The sequence below is a fragment of the Ursus arctos genome, unplaced genomic scaffold (genome assembly GCF_023065955.2).
Source record: "Ursus arctos isolate Adak ecotype North America unplaced genomic scaffold, UrsArc2.0 scaffold_15, whole genome shotgun sequence".
Classification (NCBI taxonomy): domain Eukaryota; kingdom Metazoa; phylum Chordata; class Mammalia; order Carnivora; family Ursidae; genus Ursus; species Ursus arctos.
This window is the reverse complement of record NW_026622819.1, coordinates 29438844-29465426: the sequence shown is the minus strand read 5'-3', so window position 1 is coordinate 29465426 and position 26583 is coordinate 29438844. Positions and strand designations below refer to the sequence as shown.

The window sequence follows — 26583 nt, the reverse complement described above, 5'->3', positions numbered from 1 at the left end:
TTCCTCTTCCAGGTCATTCCCTGCTCCCCCCACCTCCTTTGCCGTCCTGCCCCAATATGGGAGCACCTGTCTATGACCACCTACTCCTAAAGGAAGAAAAGTTGGTTGGTCCAGTTAGGGTCCTCCAAGTATCTTTTCAACCCTTGATTGAGGCCGTTTCTTACTGCTTGTTGCTTAGCTGGTTCTTGGCTTTGTTGCAGTCGACTGTAGGGGAATTAGGAGGAAGGACGAGGGAAAGCACCACACATTTCAGACACATGGAACCCAGCCCCGAGAGCAGCATGCATCAGAGGGGAGCGGTCGTCAGGCAGAGGTGTGACGGCAGAAAGAAAAGGAGGGAGAGGAGAAGAGAGAACACCCTTAAGAAGATAGCCTTCTGATTCATATTCTGCATTTTGTTGCTTTATAATGATAGGCAATAGCTATGTTGTCTTTTCATTCAGCTGTATTCCTGCCTTTTCCATGTGGCCTTCAGAAGGTAGTAATTTACAGAACTAACAATGGTCTAGCATCAGCTCCTAGAGAGTTACGGAAGCCTCAGAAGAAAGCATTGTTCCTTGAGGATTTCCTGAGAGGGAGGCCCTGCGGCCTCAGAGCGGGTTCATGCTGTGGGGTTTTAATTACATTGAGCCCAAACACTCTTACGTCCAAGGTCTCCTGAGTTCTAAGCCAAATTATTGTCTTGTGTTAGGTAGTAATTGCTTTATGAATATAATTTTTTTTTTCAAAAAACCTTTCTGTGGCTTTTTACTAAACCCTTGTATAGAATTCGGTTATGGAAATAACTTTTCTCCTGTTACTGTGGGCCATTCCCTCTCCCTTTGGGCCTAACCTACCCAGTCCTCACCCCCAGCCCTGGGCCCCCGTCATCCCTAGGCCGAGATCTGGCAGGAAACAGAAGCTCGGCACAGCCCCCTTCCCGCCAACCTCTGCACCTCACCCCTCTATCCTGTGTAGGCTTTGCCCTCCCTGTGCGCGCACTGGCCTTTCCATCCCACAGCTTTTGGTCCCTCTCTGTGTCAACCAATTTGTCCATTCCTCTGCCTGTCTCCAGAAGCCCCTTCTGCCCACCCATAGGCTTGAGAGGAAGAGAGGGCTGGTCCATCTCCTTGTTCACCACACGTTATCATGCTCCTACTCTGTAGGTCTGGCCCTGGGGCTGGGGTTACAGGCATAGGTCCCTGTCTGCTCTCATGGAGCTCACATCTGTCGTGGGCGAGGAGAGGCAAGATTGGGACTGTCCACTCGTGCTCTTCACCTGCCTGCCCCCTGCTCTGCTACCCCCCTCCAGTGCCCGTGTGCCCTCCACCCTGTGCCCCCTGGCCCTGACCTTCACACCCCGACCTGCTGCTGCGTCCCCACCTGTCCTAGGTGCCCTTTCATTACTTTTTCCAGCTTCTGAGTTTATCTGTATATACAGGTAATTACCTTTTTATAACAAAAGTAACACTTTTGTAAAGAGCAACACTTCTAAACTTTGCTGGAGGTTTATCTAGTTTGAGCACTCTTAAAATTTCTGTCCAGTGAAGCAATTTAACTTCTGCCCATTTTCATGAGATTTACCTTTTATTACTGTTTTTAATACAAGTAACATGTACTTTTTTCCTTGTTGAAGATGATCTCAAAGTAGAGGAGGCTGTCGGAATGGGAAATGGAATTCTCCTCACTTGGAATTACGATCCCAATATGACCTGTGACTATGTTATTAAATGGTGTAACTCATCTCGGTCTGAACCCTGCCTTATGGACTGGAAAAAAGTCCCTTCAAACAGCACTGAAACTGTAATAGAATCTGGTAAGATGAACTCATGCCTCTCAGTGCAAGTTGTTAAAAAATATTTTTAAAAGAGCAGTACACAGTGTGACCGGGTATAATGAGTGATCATTTCCCCCTTACCACTGGGGTGGGTGTGAAGTGGTTTGACCTTTCTGGAAAGTGCTTTGTAGCAGTGTGCATGTGAAAGGGTTCTGTCTTCTGCTGTAGTAATTGCAACAACATGGAGGAATGCTCCTGAAGAAAGAAGACCACGAAGGGGCACCTGGGTGGCTCAGTCAGTTCAGCGTCTGCCTTCAGCTCCGGTCCTGATCCCAGGGTTCTGGGATCGAGCCCCACATCAGGCTCCCTGCTCAGCGGGGAACCTGCTTCTCCCTCTCCCTCTGCCGCTCCCCCTGCTTATGCTCTCTCTGTCTCTCTGTCAGATAAATAAATAAAATCTTAAAAAAAAAAAAAAAGACCACGAAGCCCTAAGCACTGTTGTCTCACCCTTCGTCCTTTGCCATTGTTGCCTAAGCGTAGGTTACTGGGCAGTTCCGAGAACAAAGGCCTTGCTCCCGTCACCAGTGATGTAGGCCAAGGGGCACCCGTGTGGCAGGGGGCAGGGTGGGGGCGGGGAGTGACAGTTCCCAGTGCCTGACTGTTGACAAGCCAGGAGTCTTCTAAGGAGCTGCTTTTGATAGGAGCAGCCTGAAGTTCAGCCGTGAGGAGTTTGTAGTAACCTGCAGGCTACGCCGGCCTGGTCCTGGATATTCCAGCCCTCTTTCCACCATCGTTGTTCCCTCTGGGTAGCTGATAGTGTTTCGTGCCTCTGCCCTTGGGAATTCTGGAACCTGCGGCCTCGGTAGTGATGCTCCTCGAGGTCGTTCCTCTGTCCTGGTTCTCCTCACGTTGAGGTGAAGCTCAGGAGAACGAGCAGCTGCTGCTACTTCTCTCCCAGGAGCCAGTGCTCCTCGCTTACTCGTCTCAGCACCAAGCGGTGAAGACGAGTCCCACCCACTAGCTTGCTCCAGGTTTAAAATGAGCTTTGGAAATGTCAGAATAAGTGGTTATCAGTTTGGTATTTCTAAAATAGACGTTCATAGTAATGCGTACTTACGAAAGTTCATTGTTTCATCCCGTAGATCAGTTTCGACCGGGTGTAAGATACAGTTTTTTTCTGTATGGCTGCAGAAATCAAGGATATCAGTTATTACGTTCTATAATTGGATATATAGAAGAACTGGGTAAGTTAAATGGGTCGGTTTTCTTAGAGTCCAAGGTACCATGAGAATTTAGAAATCAATAGCAGTTGCAAGATTGAATTCTAAAAATAGACTGAATTGAGATGTTCAGTTCAAGGAAGGAAAAGTAATTTGTATGATAAATTTAAAATTACTTGTGATTACTTAATCTTCATTTCTTTGATGTTTATATTTGACAGTTTTGCTGTTGTCACTGAGAAAAGGAAGTCTTCACTTTGTCAGAAAGACTTAATTTGCACTTAAATATGTTTAGTAAAACCATGAACTTCAAGACCGTGTCCCGGGGGGAGCACAGTTCCATGTGGGGGGCCGCCTGCCGAGGCTGCGGCCGGGCTTCCCCGGTGCGATGTTGTGAGACGCCCCGGTGTCTCTAGTCATTAGCGTGCAAGCTTCACAGGAGCAGCGCCTGTGATGGTATCTCTCACCGTGTGACCAAATAGAGAGTAAAGTTCTAATTCCAGATTCAGTGATTTTTGAGGCTAGAACTCCCATTCGGTGTTGATGTCTTACTCTGTATCCGTGAACTCGCCTTCAGCTGTGGACGTTTTGCTTTCACAGCTCCGATCGTTGCGCCAAATTTTACTGTGGAGGATACATCTGCAGATTCGATATTAGTGAAATGGGAAGATATTCCTGTGGAGGAGCTCAGAGGCTTTTTAAGAGGATATTTATTTTACTTTGAAAAAGGAGAGAGAGACACATCTAAAATAAGGGGTTTGGAATCTGGTAAGTCACTTACTGCAGTGAGAATAGTATTTCCTAGACATTCTCATTAACCACACAAAAATAAATAAAAATTAAAAACAAAAATGAAAAAGAAGTGCTGTTGAGTAATGTAATACTGGTTTCCAAAACCGAGAAATAGGTAAATGAAAATGTATGAATATGAGAATTTTAGGATTTTAGTATGTGATAAACGACATGTACCATCTTTCATTTATTCTTTAGACTTTGATGATATAAGCCCCGTAGGACAGAGACCATCTGTTAGCAATCTTGTATGATGCATAACATAGCATCTTACAAAGGTTATTAAAAAAAAGGTCTTTCTGTAATTCTAATAATGGAGGAGAAAAGCTCAGGAACCCAAAGAAGGGCTCCGGAGTCTCTGCTGTTCCCTGACAAAGAGCCGTCCACACTGTTCGCCGTGGCCTTGGTGAGCTGGCGAGCTTAACAGACTTGACCAGGGACGTGTGCATCCATTAGATCTTTAAAAGTACAGTCAAAAAAAAAAAAAGAAAAATAAATAAATAAAAGTACAGTCAGTCCGTGCCGTTCGGTGAGCGTATGTCCAAAGACCATTGAGAATTTTCAAATATACAGAAATGTTTATGCAGACTTCTGGCTTCTCCCTAAACTATATTTCTGTTGGGAGTCAGATGTTCCCTATTCATAGCCACATAACACAAGCATATCATCTTTTCAGTTTGAGAGCTCTCATTTCCCTTAATGACCTCTCCTCAGAAAAAAGCCATTTTAGTTATTTAATGCCTGTCCAACAAGTGGAGAACAGCAGTGCCCATGGAGATGCCGGCCGGGCATTAGCTCAGGCGCTTCCCAGGGCAGCCGCATTAGATGTGCGTCTCCCCTACACTACTAAGGTCTGCGTTTCCTGAACCTTCGCAGTGGCCTGTGAATGAGAAAAACCCTACATATAAAGTTCTACAAATATCCAGAGTCTAGTGAAATTTTTATCAAACGTTCAGAAATTTTACACTTGTACGTTAAAATTCAAGCATCTAGACCTTTCCATTTAGACATGGTGGATTGGTCTCTAAAGTTAAAGAAGAAAAAAAAAAGCATAAAGCCACAAAAACAAAGAGAACCAGACAGGCAACAGAATACCAAATTTGGACATTTTTGGGGCTGATGGGAGTGGGACAGATGACCTGGAGGATGGAGGATGGTGAATTCAGGTGGACATTCAGGCTTCAGCGGGAAATAATTGACTCAGCCTCTGGGCCAGGATTGGAGGCAGGTGGTTAGGATGGGTATGGGCTGAACAGTGAGGGCTCACTGGAAGTCTGTGAGGAGCAGTGAGAACCCCCAAGTCCTACACTGACTTCATGCAGCTAATATGAATGCCCACTCTCCTGCCTGAAGACAAGGGGTTTATTCTTTGGAGAAACTGAACCAGAGGGCCTCCAAAGAGGGGGACACCTAGTGAACAGTGTGACCTTCCCTGCTCCGCCTTCCTCTAATAGGAAACTAAAAGGACATCTTCACCTAGGACTATTTCCCTAGACGAGATTAGAGGATCTTTCTTTGGAAAAAGGAAATGGTTCCTGAGGAAAGACACAAAAGGTGCTGATATTGGGGGGCTATCCCAGTGAAAGGCCAGAAATTGACATGGTCATTGCCCCACCAGTGGTAAGAGAAGGCCACCAACCACTAAGCTCCACCCATTCCCAGTGACCTTCCAGTGGCTCACTCTTAACTGTGACTAGCAGCCAGGGATAACCAGATGGTTGAGAAAGGGGGAACAGAAACCAGAAGAAATTACAGAGAACAGATTCAGTGTAGGGAAACAAATTTAAAACAGGAAACAAAACTATCCTCGCATAGTTGAGATACACTCTATTTATTGAAAGGACCTGATGTTATTAAAAAAAGGTCAGAAGATAGGTAAGAACTCATCAAAATTAAAAATGTTATCAAAGAAAATTTTAAAGAATTAAATAGAAGATAGGGAAATTAAATGGGAGATACAGAAATTCTTCCCCAAAATAGACAAATGCAGAGGAGAAAACTTGAAGTAAAAAGATGAGGAAGTTGGAGTACAGGGAGACCTGTGCTGTCATGCTTCACGGGAGTTCTGTTGAGGGGTGGGGGGAATGGAAGGGAATTACCAAAGAAAGAGTGTAGGAATACTTCCCAGAAAAAGATACACAGTAAAAGCACCCATTTAGTATGCAGTAAGATAAATAGAAAAAAAATCTACAACAAGGTAGGTTGTCATGAATTTCCCGAGCACCTGATACATAAAGAATAAGTCCCAGAAACAGAAAAGTCGCTCAGGTGCACGGCCGCAGGAATGAAAGGGGCCTTGGACTTCTCAGCACAGCAGATGCTGGAAGATAGCACAGCTGTGTCTCCAAGACACTGAGCGAAAATCCTTTTCAACCTAAAAGTCTGTGCTAGGTCAGTGGCAGCCATTGTGAGAGCAGAATGAAGGCATTTTCAGACTCTAGAGCTGCAGATACTTCCTTCCCTGAGTCCCCTTCGCAGGCGGTGGTTCTAGAATGGTGGGTCAGCCTGAGGAAGCAGGTGGGACAGGGCGGTCCAGGAGGGCGGGAGCTGGGAAGGCCTCTGTCTAGAGCGGATACCTGGGGAGGGAGCCCTGAGGGGACGTGGGCTGCGGATGGGCGGCCAGTCAGGGCACTGGGATGTTGTTGCGTCGGGCCGTGTGGAAAATGGCATTGAATATTCACAGGAGGATGTGGGAGGAATTAGGAATTGGTACATCAAGGAAATGAGGGAAAAACGTCATTAAAACAGCAGAAAAATAAGAAGGGAAGCATGAGCAGGGATCCATACTTACATGATCACGGTAACATCGACACTGAATTTCCCAAACGCTGCGGTGTGTCTGTGTGAGTGATGTGGGATGGGAGGGAGAGGGGGTGCCGAGAACCAAAGCTTCCCCTTCTCCGTAGGCCATGCATACATAACGTCTGAAAGGTTTAAACCCTGGCACTGCCAGTGTGAGTTTCTTTCAGAAAACGGAAGTAAATACCCCGAGAACAGACCACGTGGTTGGCAGGGCAGGTGCGAGCAGGGAGCTACTGCTCTGTGTTGGCCGCTTGGTACTGTTCAGTTTCTCCAACTACCGTCTTCCATTATTTTGATTAAGACTTTAAAACAATAGTTTAAACAATTCTTCGTACTTCTTTCGAAATGATTCAAAGGCTTCCTGGCTAGCGGCTCATTCGAGAACTCCGGCGCGCTGCCTCTCTTGCCCAGCTGCTCGGAGCGAGCACGTAGCGAGGTGCGCTCTTCTCCCTCGGGTCTCACTCCGCTCAGGCAGGATGGGCCCTAGTTACGGCGACCCTGCCCCAGCGGGGGGTGCTGCGCCCACATGCCCTGGGGAAGAGAAGGGACTTTTACTGATTATCTGCCACATGCCAGGATTATTCTAGAGAATGTATGAAAACGTCACACAGCCTGGGGAGGTAAACATGATCGTCTGTTTCACGCTTAGAGAAACTCAAGTTCAGAGTAATTTCAATATTACGGCCAGACCACGTGGCTACTAACTGGCAGAGATGGGACTTGAACATGGGTCTGGCTGACTCCAGAGGCCCTGGCCTTGAGGGTGGCCAGCAACCTCTCACTTGAGAGGGATGTGAGTGGAACAGGGGTGAATAACTAGGTCTTTAAAAAATGGTGTAGAGATCGGTAATAGTAATCTTCCCTTGAAAAATAGGTCGGTCTGACATAAAGGTTAAGAATATTACTGACCTGTCCCAGAAGACACTGAGAATTGCTGCTCTTCAGGGTAAAACAAGTTACCACCTGGTCTTGCGAGCCTATACAGATGGCGGCATGGGCCCGGAGAAGAGCATGTTTGTGGTGACGAAGGAAAATTGTAAGTCCGTTACTGCCGTTGGGGTTCTTTCTGTACTTAAATGCATAAGGTTTTAGCAAGTTTTGTTTATGTAGGAATCCCCTTTTTTAAAGTTTCATGTGTTGCATGTTTATAGCGGGTGGCCAGCAGTGTGAAAAGGCCACGGGATGACTTCATATTTATTCCCGTCAGTTATTTGAAGCTATTTCCTAAGAGTACTTAAGAAATTTATGCATGAAGGATACATCTTAAGTCCAGAGTTCTGTGTTCATGTTGAATCTATATAAAGCTGACCCACTTTAACTTTTTTTTTTTAAAGATTTTATTTATTTGAGAGAGCAGGTGTGCAGGCGGAGGGGCAGAGGGAGAGGGAAAGAAAGAATCTCAAGCAGACTCCCCACTGAGCTGGGAGCCCGATGTGGGGCTCGATCTCACAACCCCGAGATCATGACCTGAGCCGAAATCAAGAGTCGGACCCTCATCCGACTGAGCCACCCAGGTGCTCCCCACTTGAACGTTTTTTTGCCCTATTCTAAATGTGATTTTTAACATATCCAGGGAGGAGTGAAAGAAATATCCTTTAAAAAACTGTAAACCCCGGCATTCACAAATTTGAGATGGAGAGTCGGGAAGATGGGCTTGACTGTCCGCAGTGAAGAGCTTGAGTTGGATCGTGGCATATTGTCTAGCCCCAAGTTGGACTTCACACACACTCTTAAAAAAAGCACCACGAGGAGATGGTTCTCGGCTGGGGGAGGTTCTGCCTCCTAGGGGATGCTTGGCAATGGCTGGTGACAGTTTTGGATCTCAGAACTGTGGGGCGCTACTGGGTGGGTAGAAGCCCAGGGATGCTGCCAACTTCCTGCAGTGCGCAGGGTAGCCCCGCACACAAGGAAGAAGAACCCGGTCTCACCTGTCAGTAGCGCTCAGCCCGGTTCTAAAGAATTTAAGTATTAGTGTAAAAATTATTAAAATGCTTGAAGGTCATATTTTAATAGTTTTTCAGTGTCCCTGGAGCAGTTAGGATTTTTTTTTCTTTAATCTGTCAACTTAAGCATCTTCTAATATGGATTTATTCTGTACGTGCTGCTTAAAATAGTGATTTGAATATATCCAATATTCTCTTTTTGCAGCTGTGGGATTAATTATTGCCATTCTCATCCCAGTGGCGGTGGCTGTCATTGTGGGAGTGGTAACGAGTATCCTTTGCTATCGGAAACGAGAATGGTAATGGTACCCGCGTTTCCTCTTCCTGTTGTGTTCTGAAGAGCATGACTGTTCAGTTCATGAGTGAAGAAATAAGTACTTGGTTGGAACTAGTTGACAAAAAATGTTGGCTTAGTCTGAATTAATATTGGTCTTAATATTAAGAATTATTGAAAGGTTTTTAAAGTAATGAAGTAAAAGGTAAATTTTTTCCTGCTGTATTAATGATTTAAAATAATAGATGTACTAAAAATACTTACAGGTATAAATAGGGCAATAGCTATATGCCAGATTAATGATGAGGATCACACTTGTCCTGATGACCTATTTAGAAAATATTGTCATTTATTCATTTATTTAGCAAATATGAATGCCTCCTCCCGCGTGAAGAGTGATCCTTGTAGACGTAGAGCATAGTGGGGAAAGGTGGACATTAAACCCGTAGTCATCAGTAAATACGTGCTTACAAAGTGTGTGTACCCGGAAGGTCACTGGGCACCATGAGGGGAGTAACAGGGGAACCGTGTCACTGAGGTGGTTGACCACGTCTTCCCTGTGGGAGCTCCGTTTGAGCAGAGTCCCACCAGGTGAGGAGAGGAGAAAGAGTGTTCCAGGGAGAGAGAATAGCTCCTGTGAGGGCCCAGGAATTGGAAAGAGCTTGGTCATCAAGAGACAGTGAGAAGAACTGTGTGTCTGAGTGAAGCTAGAGAGGCAGGAGGTCAGGTGAGGTCCTGAGGGGAGGTGGTGAGCCGGGACTCAGTGGGAGAGAATACCTCACGGTCAGCTGCCAGAAGCTGTCCTGGGCCGGGCTTGGGGCAGACGGCAGCGTTCACGCATAGATGGCCCTCACTGGCATTAAAAATGCCCTCCTTTACACCAAAGAGGAGAATGTATTCTAGTAATCCTGGCTTATGAGTTAACGTAATAATAGTTTAGAACTGTAGAATACCCTGTTTTGGTGACCATATTCTCATTACCAAAAATCACATTTTAAAAATGATTTTAATACAAAAGGTTAAAAAAAATGCTAGGGCATTTCAGACTTAGATTAACAAAGTTTTTTTTTTTTCTGCAGGAATTTCAAATACTAAACTTTTTAACAGCTGTACATATGACATGGCACTGAGCAAATCTCCTTTTTGTTTGCATTTCAGTTTTGCTCATGAAAAATGAGCTCTGGTTTTCCCCTCAGAGTCCAGACCCCGTTAGGAGCCGTGGAGATAATGCAAATACGCTCCCGAAGTGCCGGACCTGCGTGGTCCCGTCCGCACTGTGGACATTCAGTTAGACGAGCAGTGCCTCTGTGGTACTTCTGACCTGAGAGCACAGTCACCATTTGAATCCTTTGCTTTCCATTTTCATAGGATTCATAAGCTGTTCTAGAAATAGAAGTACTGCTGTAGTTTCCAGATAGGAGCCTCTGAGTGGGTTGTACAGGAGCTTAGTGAATGGTCACACGAGAAATGATCTGGCATTGTTGTCTCAGACGTTCACCGAGGCATCCTGTGAAGTGTCAGAATAAGCCCAGTGATTTGCTAACTTGTTTGTTGTCTGATTGGTAATCATATATATTAAATGTACTTAATCATCTTTATTTAAAGGATTAAAGAAACCTTCTACCCTGATATTCCAAATCCAGAAAACTGTAAAGCTCTACAGTTTCAAAAGAGTGTCTGTGAGGTAATCCCTTCCTTTCTTATGTTTATCTTTTAGTACTGGCTTCCTTTTTTTTTAGTCTTTTGTGAGAAGTTTTTAACATGCGAATATCATCCAGCGGGAATGTACTGAGCAAAGAGCATCTTTAACATGTGCTGAACTGCTGCACTGATGAACCTTAGCGTGTTTTTACTATGCTCTCTTTTCCACTGCTGTTGATAGCCGGGGACGTATCGATATGTGACAAAGTAACTGTGTTCTACTGCGCACTACAGAACAGCAGAGGCACATTTTAATAAGTAGCTGTGCGAAAACTACGTCAGATAATGCCGCTTTTTGTGGGAAGGGCATTGTGGCAGCTGTTAGCGCTCTTCTTAATGATTGCTTTATAATTTGTTTCTAGGGGAACAGTGCTCTCAAGACATTGGAAATGAATCCTTGTACCCCAAATAATGTTGAGGTTCTGGAAACTCGCTCAGCACTTCCGAAAATAGAAGACACAGAAATAATCTCTCCCGTAGCCGAGCGCCCAGAAGAAAGCTCTGATGCAGAACCCGAGAACCACGTGGTCGTGTCCTACTGCCCCCCTGTCATTGAGGAGGAAACGCCGAACCCGGGCGCGGATGAGGCCGGAGGGACCTCTCAGGTCGTTTACATTGATATCCAGTCTATGTACCAGCCTCAGGCGAAACCAGAGGAGGAACAAGAAAACGACCCTGTGGGGGGCGCCGGCTATAAGCCACAAATGCACCTGCCCGTCCCTGCTGCCGTGGAAGACCTCGCCGCAGAGGACGACTTCGATAAAAGTGCAGGCTACAGACCTCAGGCAGATGTAACTACTTGGAACTTAGTATCTCCAGACTCTCCCCGATCCACAGACAGCAACAGTGAAATTGTCTCTTTCGGAAGCCCCTGCTCCATTAACTCCCGACAATTTTTGATTCCTCCTAAAGATGAAGACTCTCCGAAATCGAATGGGGGCGGGTGGTCCTTTACAAACTTCTTTCAGAACAAACCCAACGACTAACAGTCACCGTGTCACTTCAGTCTGCCATCTCAGTAAGCTCTCCGTCCTGGCGTTCCCGGGCCAGCACTGGGCATCTTGGAGGGATCCTGTGAAGTATTGTTAGCGAGGGGGACCTCACTGCGCGCAAGTCACACTCCCAAGTGTTCATGTGCTTTTAATGTAGTCTCACAGCCCAAGCAGAGAACTCAGAAATTCAGTCCATGCAACTCAAGTTTGGAAGCGATCTGTGATTGGAGCCAAAGAATTCTCTCGTGCTCTACCTTCGGGAAGCACTTCATGGCCAATACTGTCCGGTCCGTCCATGCAAAACGAATCCCCAGGCACGTGTTCTGTTCTGCTAATGGTTTTCTTGTACGGATACTTTATGGAATTGCAAGCCAACTTACAGGCGCGGGAGAAAAATGTCGAACTAACATGATGTTTGTTTGCCTGACACTTGCTCCATTCGAGATGAAAACCAAGCACAGATTTCAAAACTTTCAACATTAGTCTCCTCTATCCACAGCACTTACAAAAAATTAATATAATTTCTGATGTAGTGACAGCTATTTAGTGTTTTGTTTGATAAAGTATGCTGATTTCTGTGCCTACTGTATAATGGTTATCAAACAGTTTTCTCAGGGGTACAAACTTTGAAAATGAGCGTGACACTGACCAGCCCAAATTAGGATCATGTCTGGCTTTAGGAGGTTTTGCAAACCTTTCCCTTACTCTGTAGCTTGCGTGCAAACTTCCCTTATTGCCGTTGGTTACCCTGATATTTAAAACCGAAATTTGTTTAAGACTGGAGATCTGAGTTTTGGGTTTTTTTTTTTTTAAATCTGTTTTTTTTTTTGTGACACAGTGTCAGTTTTATAAAGACAGGAGCAAATCCAATATTACCGATAAACCTAGAAGTGCAGTGATTGACTATCTGAACTCACTGCATTCGCTCTGTGTGCAGTTCTGAGTGGCTGCAGGGCCCCCCGAGAGCGCCATGTCGCGGAGCCCCGGTCCCCTGGGCAGTGGTGATCTTTGACACCTCATAGCGAAGGTTCCTCCTGATCAGGCATTTTGGCAGCTTCTCCTTGTGAGATGATCGTCAGTCTAGACTATTTGATCCAGTCCTCAAATTTTTAAATCTAAAACTAAAAAGACAATGTTTCCTACGGGAACAGTTCCTCAAGGGCTGTTCCGCACAAAGTCCGTGAGACTCCGTGGGTGTCTTCACAGCCTCGTCTGCCCGGCCTACGTGATGTCTAGAATGAATGTGGTTTTTGGAAAAGCGGAGTGAAAAACTAAAAAGCGTATCTTACATTTCCCCTACCCCCAGGTCATCTATATATTTTGTCTTTTGATAGTTAAGGCAAAGTACCAGAAAAATTGAAATATCCGAATACATCGAGATGTGCCTGGTTTTGTTTTGTTTTGTTTTTTCTTTTTTTAATCATCTGAGGTTCTGTGATTATAATGGATTTTTTTTTCTAGGTCCTCATGTTTCTTTGTAAAAACCATGTCATGGAAAAAAGCCACAGGGTGACAAGGGGCAAAATCCATTTGGGTACTCTGTGAATCCTGATTTTAATTGCTAGAATTCAACTTCATGAAATATGGACACATGGAATGAAACAGAGCTAACGACGTATGCATTTAGTGTATGTTAAAACCATGTAATAGCTCCTAGAGATTTTCAGCCATGAAAGATGTCTCCAGCCAGAGCCGTCCCTGACCGTTTGCTGCTCTCATTTATCCTCTTGAGCTCCTCTCCTCAGCTTGCACCCTGGACACTCAGACCTGGGGCTGCCCGCATTCCCTGCCGAAGCTTGTCCTTTCCATCCCCCTCCTGTCCCCAGCTCCTGCCTCGTTCCCCATTAAAACCAGTGGATCCTGTACTTCATCTCTTTAGGATAAGTGTTGGCTAGGGTGAAAGTTGATTGGTCTGAGCTACACTAAACTGAGAACAGGGAAAAGGCCAGAAGCGACTGCTGGATCTCTGCCATCAGTATATGTGCATTGCAGCTGTGGCCATCTGGATCGGTGCCCTTTCTAACCTATATAATGACTCATCTACTTGGCTCACAGTGAATGTCACTGGGCTCTTGAGTCCTTTCACCCTCGCCAAGACTCCGGTGCTTTGCCTGCACGAGGAAGGGTCAGAGTGCAGCCCACCTCTCCCCTGGCGCTGGAGTTCCGTGCACAGTGATCGCGGGGTGGATGGGAAGCGGAGCAACTGTTAACTGGGCAAGCTCTTTATAACCTGCCATGTGTCCCGAAGTATGTGGTTTAGGGCTGAGCCAAAGCAGGAGTGAAACGGAACTAATGATGTATGCCTTTAGTCATTACCGCCCCGCCCCCGCCGCCCTACCTGGGCATGTGCGGCAGCCTAACACGGAGAGAAGACACTGCCCTTTGTCACATATCCGGTTGCTTGTGGCACTGGAGACCCTGGGAGATGTGCACTGCTTGTCAATGCCGGGACCGTGCTCGAGTGTGAAAAGCAGTCTTGCCGTTGGTCCCGCTCTGTCCAGCCGTTTTAGCTCCTCTCCCTGGGGGAGGGGAAACTAAAGGCTAGTCGGAAGGGGGGGCTAGATGTGTTCCCTTCAGCCCTTCCTGACAGGCAAAATAATTGGGAGATCCCTCTTTCCTCAACTAAGGCCTAGTCATTGGTTAGAAAACTCTTAAGAATCTGAACTCAGTTATGCCCCACTATGTCTGCTTAATAGTCGTCCGTATTAGGACACATTTTCCTATCCCGTACAAGCCAGTTCACTTACAAACCAGTTTCAGGTCAAGCTTCCCTTGTGAGGAATGGCGATTCTGGTGGTCATCATGACTGCATTTCTCTTGTGAGTGGCCCTCCTAGATAAACAGTATGTAGTATAAACATATTCTTAGAAGACTTAGCTAGAATTTCGACACTAGATAGAGCTCGTACGTTATGTACTGCATGGATCAGTACCCATATCCAGTTGAAATCATCAGCGTGTGGAACTGTAGAAGCCTGGATTGGAGATTGTGGCCCTGGGTATCCGGATGGTTGTGTGTTCATGTGCTTAGGTGATAGAGATGCTGTGTTCCTACAGCTTAGACTCTGAAGCAGCCATTCACGGGAAGGGTTAAGGGCAAAAGGATCAGCCTCGTTTTCCATACCAGCATTACTTTCGCAGCTCATGGATCTGAAGGACTGGATCTAGAACATCGAGTACTATTGCGCTGAGAAACTGTGGTAAAAGTCTCACTGTTAAAGCTCCAGGCAACTTGTATTCTTGTTGGAAATCATTAGTCCTGTAATTTGTCCTCATACAGTCCATGTAAAAACATGACAGTCCTTTCTGCATTTGAATAATTAGATGTAGGTTAGTGAAGGAGACTAGGGAATGTTTTCTTCCAAGAGGAATTTGAAATCAGTTTTATGGCATTTTGAAATTAAAGTACTCCCTAACATAGCAAAATGCAGAAAATGTTATCTCAAATTTTTTGACTGCTCAGGCACATAATCTGATAAGACTTTTTTTTTTTTTTGTATTTACTCTAGAGCAATTTTTACTGTTTTCTGTTTTGAACCATTTAAAATTTGCATACCTTTTATAAAATGCCCTTTTTTCTTATCTGGAAAGTCTATCTGGAAAGTCTTATCTGGAAAGGCATCCCAGAAGTCCATTGTGAGATCATTAGCTAATTTCAAAACAACTAAACAACTAGGTACATGGTGGAAATTCAACGAGTGATTGTTTATTGACTGAGTCCCATTCCAGAATGTGTACATTAAATGGTTTTCACGAAGGGTGGTTTGTACCAGCATCTAGCCTGTGTAGACCCAAGACTATTGGCTGAAAGATTCAGATCTACTCAGGGTAGCTCCAGTTTGAGCGAAAACTTGGGACAGACTCGGGCGAAAGCCTCGCTAGATCTCCTCTCCCTGCCTCATTGCGAGGTTCTGTAGCGTCTTTGTTTGATGGGTACAAACCTTGGGATGCGTTTGTACCAACCAGCATTGTTCCAGCAAAGCAACAAGACATTGGTGTGTGAGCTTAACTATTAATAGAAGGACTCCTTCATTCTCTTGATAAACTACTTCTTCAGAGCATTTATTTTAAATTGGTATTTCCCGCTGAAACAAAATTCCATGGTATCCTGCCCGTCTTACCTTTTATATCCAGAAGAAAATTTTTCACAGAAAATGATTTTCTAAACTTACTGGAAATGCTTCCTTTAGACATGAGCTTAGAATATCATTGGAAATCACTTGGAGTAAAGGTGGTCTGTTTATGTCTGATTATGTACCCGGGCTATTAATATTTAAACCTCTTATTTTCGATAGAATGGTGAGATTTTTATTTTCAGTTTGTGCTTTGTCTTAACTATTACATGATCATATTCATGCCAGTCATAATACGAGTGAGCTATTTTTAATGCCTGTATGGAGGATTAAGAACAGCATTCAGTTAATTGATATGTCAGGCTTTATTGTGTGTGGTCAAATTCCACGGGATGTGATTTTATCTAGAATATATTCAAATTCTTAGAATTATGATACTGAGTTATGACAGGTTTGTTATTTTTAACCATGAGTAGTGCTTGTTTCTCCCTGTATTAAGAATGTTAATATTTTGGATTATAAGTGTCCAAGTTGTAGACAGAATTTACCTATGCAAGATAGACTCTGTGCAACATTTTTATGAAAATTTAAAGTAGTGTTTTAAGAGGGGAACCTTCTGAATGTTCTCATCTACAAGTGCCTAGCTGAAGAACCATAGAAACAATAAATTCAAAATCTCTCAAATAAGTAAGCTATCACTGATTGAATATTAACCAAATACAAAACAGTAATAACTTACATTACTTTTTGATTGTTATAACTGAACGCCCTAAAAACTTAGAGATGTGATGGGAGAAATGAGTATTTCATTGATAAGGAAATTAATTTGTGTTACATTTACATATATTTTCTAAGATTTCCTTTGCAGTAGCCACTCAGAACTTTAAAAAGCCAAACAGCGAACAACATAGATCTTACGCTGCCCTTAAGCCAAAAATACTTGGTATACCTGGTTGAATGGCTTATTTAAATGTATTGAATTTCCTTACACATTTAAAATGTACTTCCCTTCAGAATTATTCCATTTTAAAAATGGGTCACTTTCAATTTCTGAACTTACTGTTCCTCCTAAACATTCCATTATATTAGAAAGATTTATAGGTGGTAATAACAATTTTCACTGAAACATGGACAAGTTAGCTGTTAGGTTTAACATTAGTCTATTGGCAATTGATCATAGAAAACAATACTAAATAATGATTTTCATTAAAAAATTTCAAATATTCAGCCCCTAGTTTGGTTCCAAAACTTTTTCCTGTTATTTATGATACACCCTTCTATTTAATTTTTTCCTTCCGACATAATGTTTTGGGAAAAGGTGACTATGTTATGAATAGTTGAAGACAAAACACAATAAGAAACCCCTACTCAGTTCGTCGTTGTGGAGGGTGGGTATTCTGTGCCGCCTGGGCATTTGTGCGTTCCTATAATGTTCTCAGAAAGGAGCCTGGCTTTTCCTTAAATACATTTCAATTCAGAATTGCTTGAAAAAGATTGGCCTGGATAGAAAGACATCCAAAATTTGAGATGGTACCACCTTACAAGCATGTCCAAAGGTTGAAAATCATTTAAAAATACTCAACTATCCCAAAGCAATGTGTTGCCGTTTCTTCTCTCTCACTAGTTGGCCTCAAGCCAGAGGTCGTCTTCATGTTTAGGAAATTGCCATTTTTTTACTCTCAAAATTGCATTATAGTGAATTACTGTTTACAAAATACACATACTGTGAACAGACAGAAGTTTTTGTCTTTTATAAGGTTGTCTGTAGAATGAGTGTCTTTTTAAAAGGGCTGTTATATGTTAAATATTTTCAGTTTTGTTTTTTTTTATAAATACTAGTAACTGTTTACTAATTTTGTTTGGTCAGGTGTGTGCCAATGTAGCTGAAAGATAGGGAGAAACTGCACGTCCACAACTGGTCCCGTTTTCGTTTCTTGAAAAGTTACCACTACAGACTTTTTTTTTTAACCCGAATTATCATTTGTGATGTTCTGTACCTAAAATGATGCTTAATCGTCATATAAGGAAACCTTTAAATACACACATAGAGGAAGCAAAGTATAGATTGCAGTATATTGGTGTGATTCAGTCTGATTCCCAGAATTCCGAGTTTAATGTGGAATAGAACAACTCCACTTAACAGAGATGACAACTGAAGTATTTCCTGCCTTGTGAAAATTTGGAGATTATGTTGCTGTTAGAATGGAAAATTTGAACAGTTTATATCATCATATAATTTCAGAATTTAGTTTCCATATCTTTTGGAGAACATGGTTATATTAAGAACATAGAATATAAGTAACCTATTACTAAGACACCTTAAACATAAAACTAGTATGCTTGGCTGTTAACTCTAAAGATGTTATGTTTGTTTTTAAAATGCATGTATTTAACAATTTTATCATAGTATTGTCATGGAAAAATAAATATATTTTCTTACAACTTACACTGATGGATTTGGGCATTACTGTTGTTTTTTCTCCTGTTTTAAGCGCTTAGGAAAAAGTAGCCTCTGCTTTGTTATTGTTAATACTTCTGTTAATTCTCATAAGAATTATGGTGGTTTATGAAGCAATCACACAGGGCTCTAACTAAATTTTTAATGCTTTTATACATTGGTATGCCATTGACAGAATCTTCCATATGTTCTACTAAATCTATATTCCGTGTCCCAGAGAAGTTAGCATAGAAATAATCAAAAAGTGGGAATCCAACATCATAAAACAAAAAATGAGTACTGGTCCTGAAGGTATGTTTTTTATTTTGTGGGTTTTTTTTTTTTTTTAAGATTTTTATCTATCTGACAGAGACAGCCACCGAGAGAGGGAACACAAACAGGAGGAGTGAGTGTATGGTTTTTAATTTTTTTCCTCTGAAGACAACCTAAACATTTCTGGAGATTCTGGGAATATAACAAAATCAGTTTAATTTCAAGTCCCTGAATTTGGAAACACAGTCATTAATTCAGCAAAACCTCAGTAATTTTAAAGTATGAAGTGATCGTAAGTAGCATTTCTTAAGGGGAGAAATTAAGTCTTCAGTCCTGTGGAGCCTGTGCTTTACCCAGAGTCAGGACTAAAATGTGAATGGGCTACAATTTAACCTGAAGAAACTGTAGACCAATCTGGAATTAGTTGTGAAGCACATGTTCAAATTTAAGGCCTAGAAAAGCACATACATATGATCTGTCCTCTGGGGAGGTGTCCATGCATAATTTGTTTCCCAGATGGTGGATTCTGGAGCCAAAATGTATAGACCATCCACCCCAGGAACTTTGAAAAGGTCAGAAGGAGAGGAATGGTAGAAGTATTAGGGGAAAGGAAAGGAGAGCTGTATGAATTTGTTCTTTACGGTATTCAGCGTCACTAAAATATTAGTTTACAAACTCAAGTTCTTTACAAAAGAGCTGTGTAAGAATTAGGTTTGAATGGCCTATAAATTTGATCCATTACCCTTCCCCTGGAGTGACTAACAGAAAAATGGAATTACGAGTATTTATTCAGTCTCTGGGAACCAGCGAAGTTGATTTAACAAGACCGGTCTTGAACTGATTTGGATTAAGTTGGAGTGGATTTTATCCCGGAGTGATTCGCCTCAGATTAAAGAGGCAGGAAGAGCTTCTGAGGAGGACTCCGGTAAGAACCGGGAGGAGGAAGCCGTGTTAGGGGAGTGCGAGCGCAGTGCACCGGCCGCTCCTCCGTCCCCGCAACTTGCCAAAGGCGAGACGAGCAGAGGCCCAGCTCAGAGGGAATCGGTCTCCCCGGGCCCAGCGCTTTCTCACTGCCGTGGAAACATGTCTTCGCTGCAGACAGCCTTCCAAGGCTGGAGCCAGGCCTCAGCTTCCTGTCCCTGGACGTGCTCGCACACACCCTCGCTCACCTTGCGCGGGGCGGGCTCTGATTCCAGAGGCCAGGCCAGGGCCGGAAGCAGCGAGCAGCGCAGCGAGACCCCGCACCCTCCCAATCCCAGATCGCCCGGGAACCAGCCGCCAACAGCACACACCCTGCACAAATGGGCCTGGAGTCCAATCTTCTGTTCCGTCGGTGGCTCCTTGCCTTTGCTGTGGCGGCAGATGGGGGGTGGGGGGGATTTCCAGTGAGGACAGGTGGCTGCCCCCTTGCCCGGGCTGCGCAGGCCTGGCTCCCGGCCATCTTCACCACCTAGTCCGCAACCCCCACCCAACCCCGCCCCAGGGAGTCGGCCAACCTCTCAGTCTCCTCGGCTCAAAATGGTGGGGCTTGAGGACCTCTTTTTGCAAAGGGTTGGGAGGATTCCGGATAGTGTATGCGACGCTCCCAACAGGGTAGATGTGGCGTTGTTACCCGTGCCTCTGCCCTTCCAGAAACCTCAGGAATGCCTCTGGCTTTCTGACCAGCACCTTCCAGGTGTAAATACCTTAAACTCGGGTCAGATGCACCTGAGGTCACATCCCACGGTCACCCAGATGGGTGTTCCATGGCAAGAGCCTGTTCCACCCTCTGACATGCTGGACTCGACCTCTCTTCAGCTGGTAACCTTCTCCACCCTCACGTCTCAGGCTAAGCATGGCTGGCTCAGAGAAGTCTCTCCCAGTGCCTCAGCACCCCCACCTCTCCGTGCACCCCGCCTCCGTGCAGCTCCCCCCACCTCTCCAAGCACCGAGCACAATTCCAACGCTTTCTTTGACACAGAAATTGAGGGGCATCTCGGTTACCGCTGCAGCCACAGGACAAGTGCCTGGTACGGATTCTTGAACTAACTGGACCTTGAAAACTAACTGGACCAACGCATGGCTTACTGTCCCTGGGTGTAAGAACTCCCTTATCGTACAGAGAGGTGGTCCCCCTGGGGACCGGTGTCCAGCCACGGAAAGACAAGGGATCCTCGTTGACCCGCATGCCTCAGACAAGGAACGGAGGCTCCCTGTGGTGGCCTGGGACGCTCCTTCCCAGGTCGGCGGGGGGAGGCTTCGTTCACCCGAGGGGCGCAAGGATTCGTTGCCTGCAGTTACGCTTTGCTCTCCCTCAAGGAAATTGCCTTGATCCTCGTATCTCTTTGACAACCGCACGTAAAGGATAAATAGGCTTTACCGAAGTGACCGCAGGTGCGGGCCCCCCTCCTAACACCGTCCGCCAACACCTGCACCTCCTCCCCGCTTCGAAATTGGTGTCGTTCTTAGTCTGCATGACTACGTTGTCCGTTTCTGTCCCCACCTCTCTTCCCCCCCAGCTGCATAGCTGCTTCTCCAGAAGACAGGCCTTGCGTCACCTCTCAGACATCGACTAGGTGGGGCAGGGAGGTCCTGGTAAGTTCCCCCGGCCACTCCGGGCCGTAGCCTCCTGCTCCACCCAGGGCCTGACACATCTCTTCTCTACAACCAAAACTTTCTTCTCTCAGGTCAGGTGGCCGCAAAGAGCTGGGCCTGGGGTGCCAGGTGCCTCCAAGCTTACGGCCTTAGGGTTCGGGCCGGGGGTGGGGGGGGGTGGGGGGGTGGGGGGTGGTATTATTCCTCCCAGCGCCCAGTGAGGACTCTGGTGGGCGTGGCCTGTGTCACGTGTCCATCCCTGGGGGCGGTCACGTGGCCGGACAGAGGTTCTGTTCACAGGCCACTTGTACAAAAACCACACATTCCGAGTCAGGAGGATCAGTCCCCCAAAAGAAGAGGGGTGATATTCCGAGTGAACAAAACAATATCCACTACAGGCTCACTAAACTAGAAAATAAAGAAAAGGAAAAAATCACACTACTTTCTTTTACAGCATTAGCTATTTTTAACACTTTTCCTGTTACCCTTTCAGATATTTTTCCTATGTGAATGTGTATATATAAATATTTGCACATTTCCATATATATATATACATGTGCGTATATATGAGGGTTACATTGTATATTCTGTTTTCAAACCTGATTCTTCAACGTATTTTTGAAAATCTTTTCATATCACTAGAATATTGATATGGCATTGTTGTTTCAGGGCTGTATAACACTCTAGTGTATGGATCTATTATTTAAATTTCCTATTCCTTATTCCTTATTGAATTCCTTCATTTTATTCATTTATAAAAGTGTTGATACTTTTCATTAAGTAATGGATGACTTTAAAAGCCAGACAGATGTTTGGCGTTGATTTGGTTGGGACTATAAACCAGCACCCGAGCTTCCTCACTGCTCCTTCCCTACACTAGGAGCCGTTGACACGCTCTACTCACGCGCTCTGCAATCGACTTTTCTATGCCATAAAATGTGGTCTTTTTCCTACCAACTGACTAACGGAGATTCCATCCGAATGCCGAGTTCTGCTCACATGTACTTCCTCTAAGATGACGGGGTGGCCAGCAGGAGCTGGGAGTGGGGACTGCTGCGGGCTCATGCTGGGTGGCCTCTGGAGGAGGCAGCGGCCCGGCTCAGCCTCAGCCAGTCCTCAGGGCACCCACACCAACAGCCGAACTCCATCCTGGGCCCTCAGCCATGGGGAAGGGTCCCTAGGCCCAAGGGAAACAGGACTTTCAGGAACAAGAACAGGGGTTTTGACATATGTTGATGCTCCTGGGAATAGAAGTCCCTTTATCCTGGGAGCCTTTGACTCCTAGCGCGGGGAAGGAGCAGACGGTGACACGTTCTTCAGTGGGAGACACAGGATGACATCGGGGTGTCTTAGGCAAACAAGTCTGGTTTCCGGCGAAGTACTGCGCGGGGGCGCACAGCGCGGTACTGAGGGTTGATGAGCTGTGGTAGGCAGAATTCCAAGATGGTCCCCACGACTCTCGGCCCCTGCTGCACAGGCCTGCTGCCATCCCACTCCCTGGGGTGCGAGCCCCACCCGTGAAGGAGACGCGATGTCACTGTCATGATGAGGTGACTCATCACTTGACTTGTGTTAATAAAAAGGAAGATCATCCGGGGTGGGCCTGGCCTAATCAAGAGCTCTAGCAGGAGCGACCGGGCCTTGCAGTCGTCTCTGCGGACTTGGAAGGAGCGGGTGGCCCGTGAGCACGCCCGACGAGGCCACAGCCCCGGCCGACACCTGGATTTCAGGAGCCGTCCTCTCTATCCTTCATCTTCTCCCCCGTGTCTCATCCCGGGGTTGGATCCCCCATAGCGCACCCTCAGTAACCGCTCACGCACTGAATGTGTGCTGGCGCGTGTCTGTGAAGGGGGCGCCAAAGCAGCCCTCGTGAGGACCCAGCTCATTCTGCCTCCTTCCATCCTAACAGCCCCAAAGCCCCTGAACAAACCGCAAGGGCTTCAGGCTGCCGGGCCAGACGCAGTCATGTCACCGTGAAGAAGACGCCAACACTCGGCAAATCATTTTAGCTCCCCAGCCCTGTCTGAGGGGCTAGATCGGCCATCACTCAGCTTGGTTGTAGCTACGTGGCCCGGGCAACCCGTGGGCCCATTTTTTGCTCTATTTGATAGTCCACCTTGTCACACCCACGCTCCCCCGGGTGCCCTGAGAGCTGAAGTCCACTGGGAACACAGGACCTCTGCGGCCGGGGCCAGGTCTCCTCCAGGCTCCCTCGGTCTGACAGCTCCCTCCCCTGGCCTCTGCCTTCCTGAAGCCCATTTCCTAACAGGGCTTTCCGCAGCTCAGCCCCTGGCCGGGTGCCTGTTATTTTGTTGCTAAATGAGGATAGTTGAGCAAATTTCTTGAGCTCCCCTGGCCTGCCTTCTCAGAGACATTGCAACCCAAGTCGTCTTGTAGCTAAGACAAAGCTACAGCCCCGTCACCGGGCCGTCCCAGGAGGCCGTGGCCCCGGGCTGGGCCCTTGCTGGGAGACGGGCAGCCGGGACACTGGGCGGGTCAGACCCTGTGCTTAGAGACTTCCAAGCCTTTGTAAACCACTTGGCCCTTGAGCAGGTCAGCGAGACGAAGACAAATAGAAAGCAGCCACCTCATCCCAAAAACTGAGACATAGTGTTCCTCTCACATCCTTCCAGGAAAAGACAAGTGCTCCAGGAGCCGTGCACTTTCTAGGACCAAAGACGTCTCCGCAAGGGCCGGCAAGAAGAGGAGGAGTGGCAGGGAGTTTCTTCTGCTGCCTGTCCTGCACTCTCGGTTCTTGGCTTGGCCGGGGCTAGGCAAGGGCCCAGGGGAGCACGCTGCTGCTTGGAAATAGTTTGCAACAACCCCCCTGAGTTCTGGAGGTTATTTGTGGAGGGGAAGGCGAGGGAGAGAAGGGAAAACACTTCAAACCCAGACCTCATCACATGCTGTGGGTCCCCGAATCCCATTCCGACGGAATGGCTGGTGTTTCTGTTTCCAGAGTCCTTGAGATAAGAGAACTTTGGAAGAAGGCAGACTTGGAGCTCTGACGAGAAACCGGCAAGCAGACACTTGGGTACTGGCCTCTGTCCAAATCCCCTTACCCACAGGCCTATGCTGCCCGTCACAGCCAACGTGAGGAAGGCCCAAAAGGCCACCGAACAATCCTGGGGTCCTTGGGCCGGTCGCGTCTGACTGCAGGCCGGGAAAAGGGGTGGGAAAGTTCCATAAGGAAGCATCATGGCTGTGTCCTCATGGTAGGACCACGGCAAGTCGCCCGGTCTTTCTGGCCAGCTTCTGTCTTCCCAAGCCCAACAGGCCATGCCATCTGCTCTGGCCGCCGTCAAAGGAAGGCTCTTATTAAGCTTGAACATGTGATCGTGGGGCTGGAGCGTAGTGACTCACCGGGGCTACCCCAGAAGCCAGTCCATGCGGTTGCCTGAATGTAGCCACCTGTAAAGCTGGAACTTCCGAACCACAGCCTGGAACTTCCACCAAGACCCGCCGGCTTTGATGCCTGCAGACCTCGGGCCTCGCGGCCGCACTGCACCCAAGCAGGACCCTTCTACTTCCTGCTTTGTTTCGTGTGCTGTAAGATACCCAGTGAGGGCCAGGGAGTGACCCCCGCTCTCCATCTGGGGAAAAGGCACTCGGGCGTGGGCTTTAGCGCCTCAAATCCCTTGTGTGGCATTCTGATGGGGATGCCTTTCCTGCCTTTGAGAAGCTCGTCGCACACCCGGACCGGCAAGGGCTGGGCTGGTGCGGTTCGCACCCCACCCCGCCTCCATGCCCACGGGCTGCACTGGGCTGGGGCGGGAAGAGGCCAGAAAGGGAACGGGACGGTTAATGCTTTGTCCAGACCTCTCTCCTCAAAGATCGTCTTTCTCCTCGGAGCTGGAATTCTCTGCCTTTGTTTTCCCCCAGCAGCTGGGCCTCTGCAGGCTGCCCCTGGCGTTTCCCTCCCAAGGAGGAACAGCCTTCGGGGGCAGGGGGTTGGCCGTCAGAGCTGAGATGGGCTGGGAGCCGCTCCTACTCCCCATTCTTCTTCCTTTGGGAACTCTCAGTGCTAAAAACAAGCTTTCTGAGAACCATATTTTTCTGGGTTAAAGGTGAAAAATGCAGCATTTCCTCCAAGTGGAAAGTGCCGGGCCTGCCAGCTCCGGGCACATTTCCGAGATCCTTCCTCCCACTCAGGGAGGAGGCAGCTCGCTTGCAAGGGGGAGAAGCAATGAGGTGGGTGGTGAAGGGAAGGCGAGGAGGGAAGTCGGAAGGAAAGCACCGGTTACTCTGCAGCCCCGGCAGGCAGCTCGCGTCCGGCAGCCCGAGGCCTGTTTGTGTTGGCTCAGGCCTGGGGGCTGGAACGGGACCGGGTCTGGAAGTGAAGAGCAAATAAGAGGGTGGGAGAGCCGGGCAGCCGTTCAGAGTGGTGCCCGTCGGCCGGGGGTCATCAAGCTGCCACTCACGGGCTTCTGGGACAGTGTGGGGACAAAGAAGACCCCACGGACCTTCCTGAGAGAAATCCCGCAACCAGGCGTAGAGGAAGCGTGTGGTTGTGAAAGTCAGTTTTAATAGGAACGGCAGAACACCCCTGTCCTCACCCCCCGCCCACCCCCTCAGCCAACCTCGCTTAGGGCACATGAAGTCTGGGAGATTTTCTCCGATCCTGACCATGGCACAAAAGGTGGTTTTCAGGAACCCGGGCTTCACGACAGCCCTCCTGGGCAGGACAGGGATTGCTTGAACCCCCGACCTCCCTGGCTACCCAAACTTCTCTCGGGACCCCAGGGCCCAGGCAACTTCTTCAGTATTCTTTCAACAGAGCCACTCCCCAAAAGCTATCCTGTCCCCCTGCTAGTCCCCCTCCTCAGAATAACAGCACAGCTGCCAAGTGTCAGGCAACAGGTAGAAAGAGGCGGCACAGGGCACAGCAGGTGTGGCGGGAGGAGGGACGGAGGCTGCCCCGTGGGCCCTGCCTGGCTGGGAGGCCACTGACAGCTTCACAGACCTCATCCCTGCCCCCAGGAGGACCGCGGCCGGGGGCACCTTGCTCTGACCGCACCACCTCTCTCAACAGCCTATGCCTTGCTGTGCTGGCCGGATGGCATTAATGGCCCAGACCTTGCACCCTCCCTGGGTGATTTTTTCTCCCCTGCAGAGGTCCGGTCTGCTGCTTCGTCACTTCAGTCAATGGACCTTGACTAACAGGATGTGGCAGAAGGGACATGAGCAGTGCCCAACGTAGGATGTCAAAGGTCTTACGCCTCTGCTCGAGTTTCTTTGCCCTCCTCTCTAGCGAGAAGGGCATGTCAGCCTATCCCCTGGGCCCACGAGGAGGATGAGAGCCACACGGAGCAGACTCAAGTCACCTCACCGGCCCAGCCAAGGCCATCTTAAATGAGCCAACTGCCACCCATGTGAACGGGTCCGGCTGATACCCGAAGAACCAGGTGGTCAAGCCCGGCAAGTTCAGCAGAGCTGCAAAGCCGACTACCAGGGCCTGTGAGCACTAGACCCTTCCAGCGGAGTGCAGGCCCCGAGGCTCTGTGGCTGCGCAGCACGCAGGGTTTGTGGCAAGACGTAACAGACTTGGAGACGACACCAGGGCTCCCACAGAGCCAGCCTGAGCTGGCCTCAGTCTCCTGCCACTGAACCCAGGCCCAAGTCCCCAGCTTCGGAATGCCGTGTGTTTCCCCATCACCACCTCCCCTGTAAATCCGTCCTGTATCTCCTGGGCTTTGTCCACCGGGAGGGTGCAAGAGCCCTGCTCCTGGCTTGGGATATACCTGCCG

At 47.2% G+C, this 26583-nt stretch overlaps 1 protein-coding gene across 3 annotated transcripts in view; it reads left to right on the top strand.

The window, feature by feature from the left end:
* The window catches only part of LIFR (LIF receptor subunit alpha), a 74495-nt gene extending 56497 nt beyond the window's left edge, over window positions 1–17998 (top strand). For all 3 annotated transcript variants that reach the window (XM_026506849.4, XM_026506848.4, XM_057312206.1), the window contains exons 14-20: window positions 1616–1795; window positions 2899–3000; window positions 3577–3744; window positions 7445–7606; window positions 8719–8812; window positions 10393–10471; window positions 10851–17998. In XM_026506849.4, coding sequence (XP_026362634.2) covers window positions 1616–1795; window positions 2899–3000; window positions 3577–3744; window positions 7445–7606; window positions 8719–8812; window positions 10393–10471; window positions 10851–11474 — 1409 coding nt within the window. In that variant the 3' untranslated portion in view covers window positions 11475–17998. The remainder of the gene's footprint in view (window positions 1–1615; window positions 1796–2898; window positions 3001–3576; window positions 3745–7444; window positions 7607–8718; window positions 8813–10392; window positions 10472–10850) is intronic.
* The last annotated feature ends 8585 nt before the right edge of the window (window positions 17999–26583 follow it).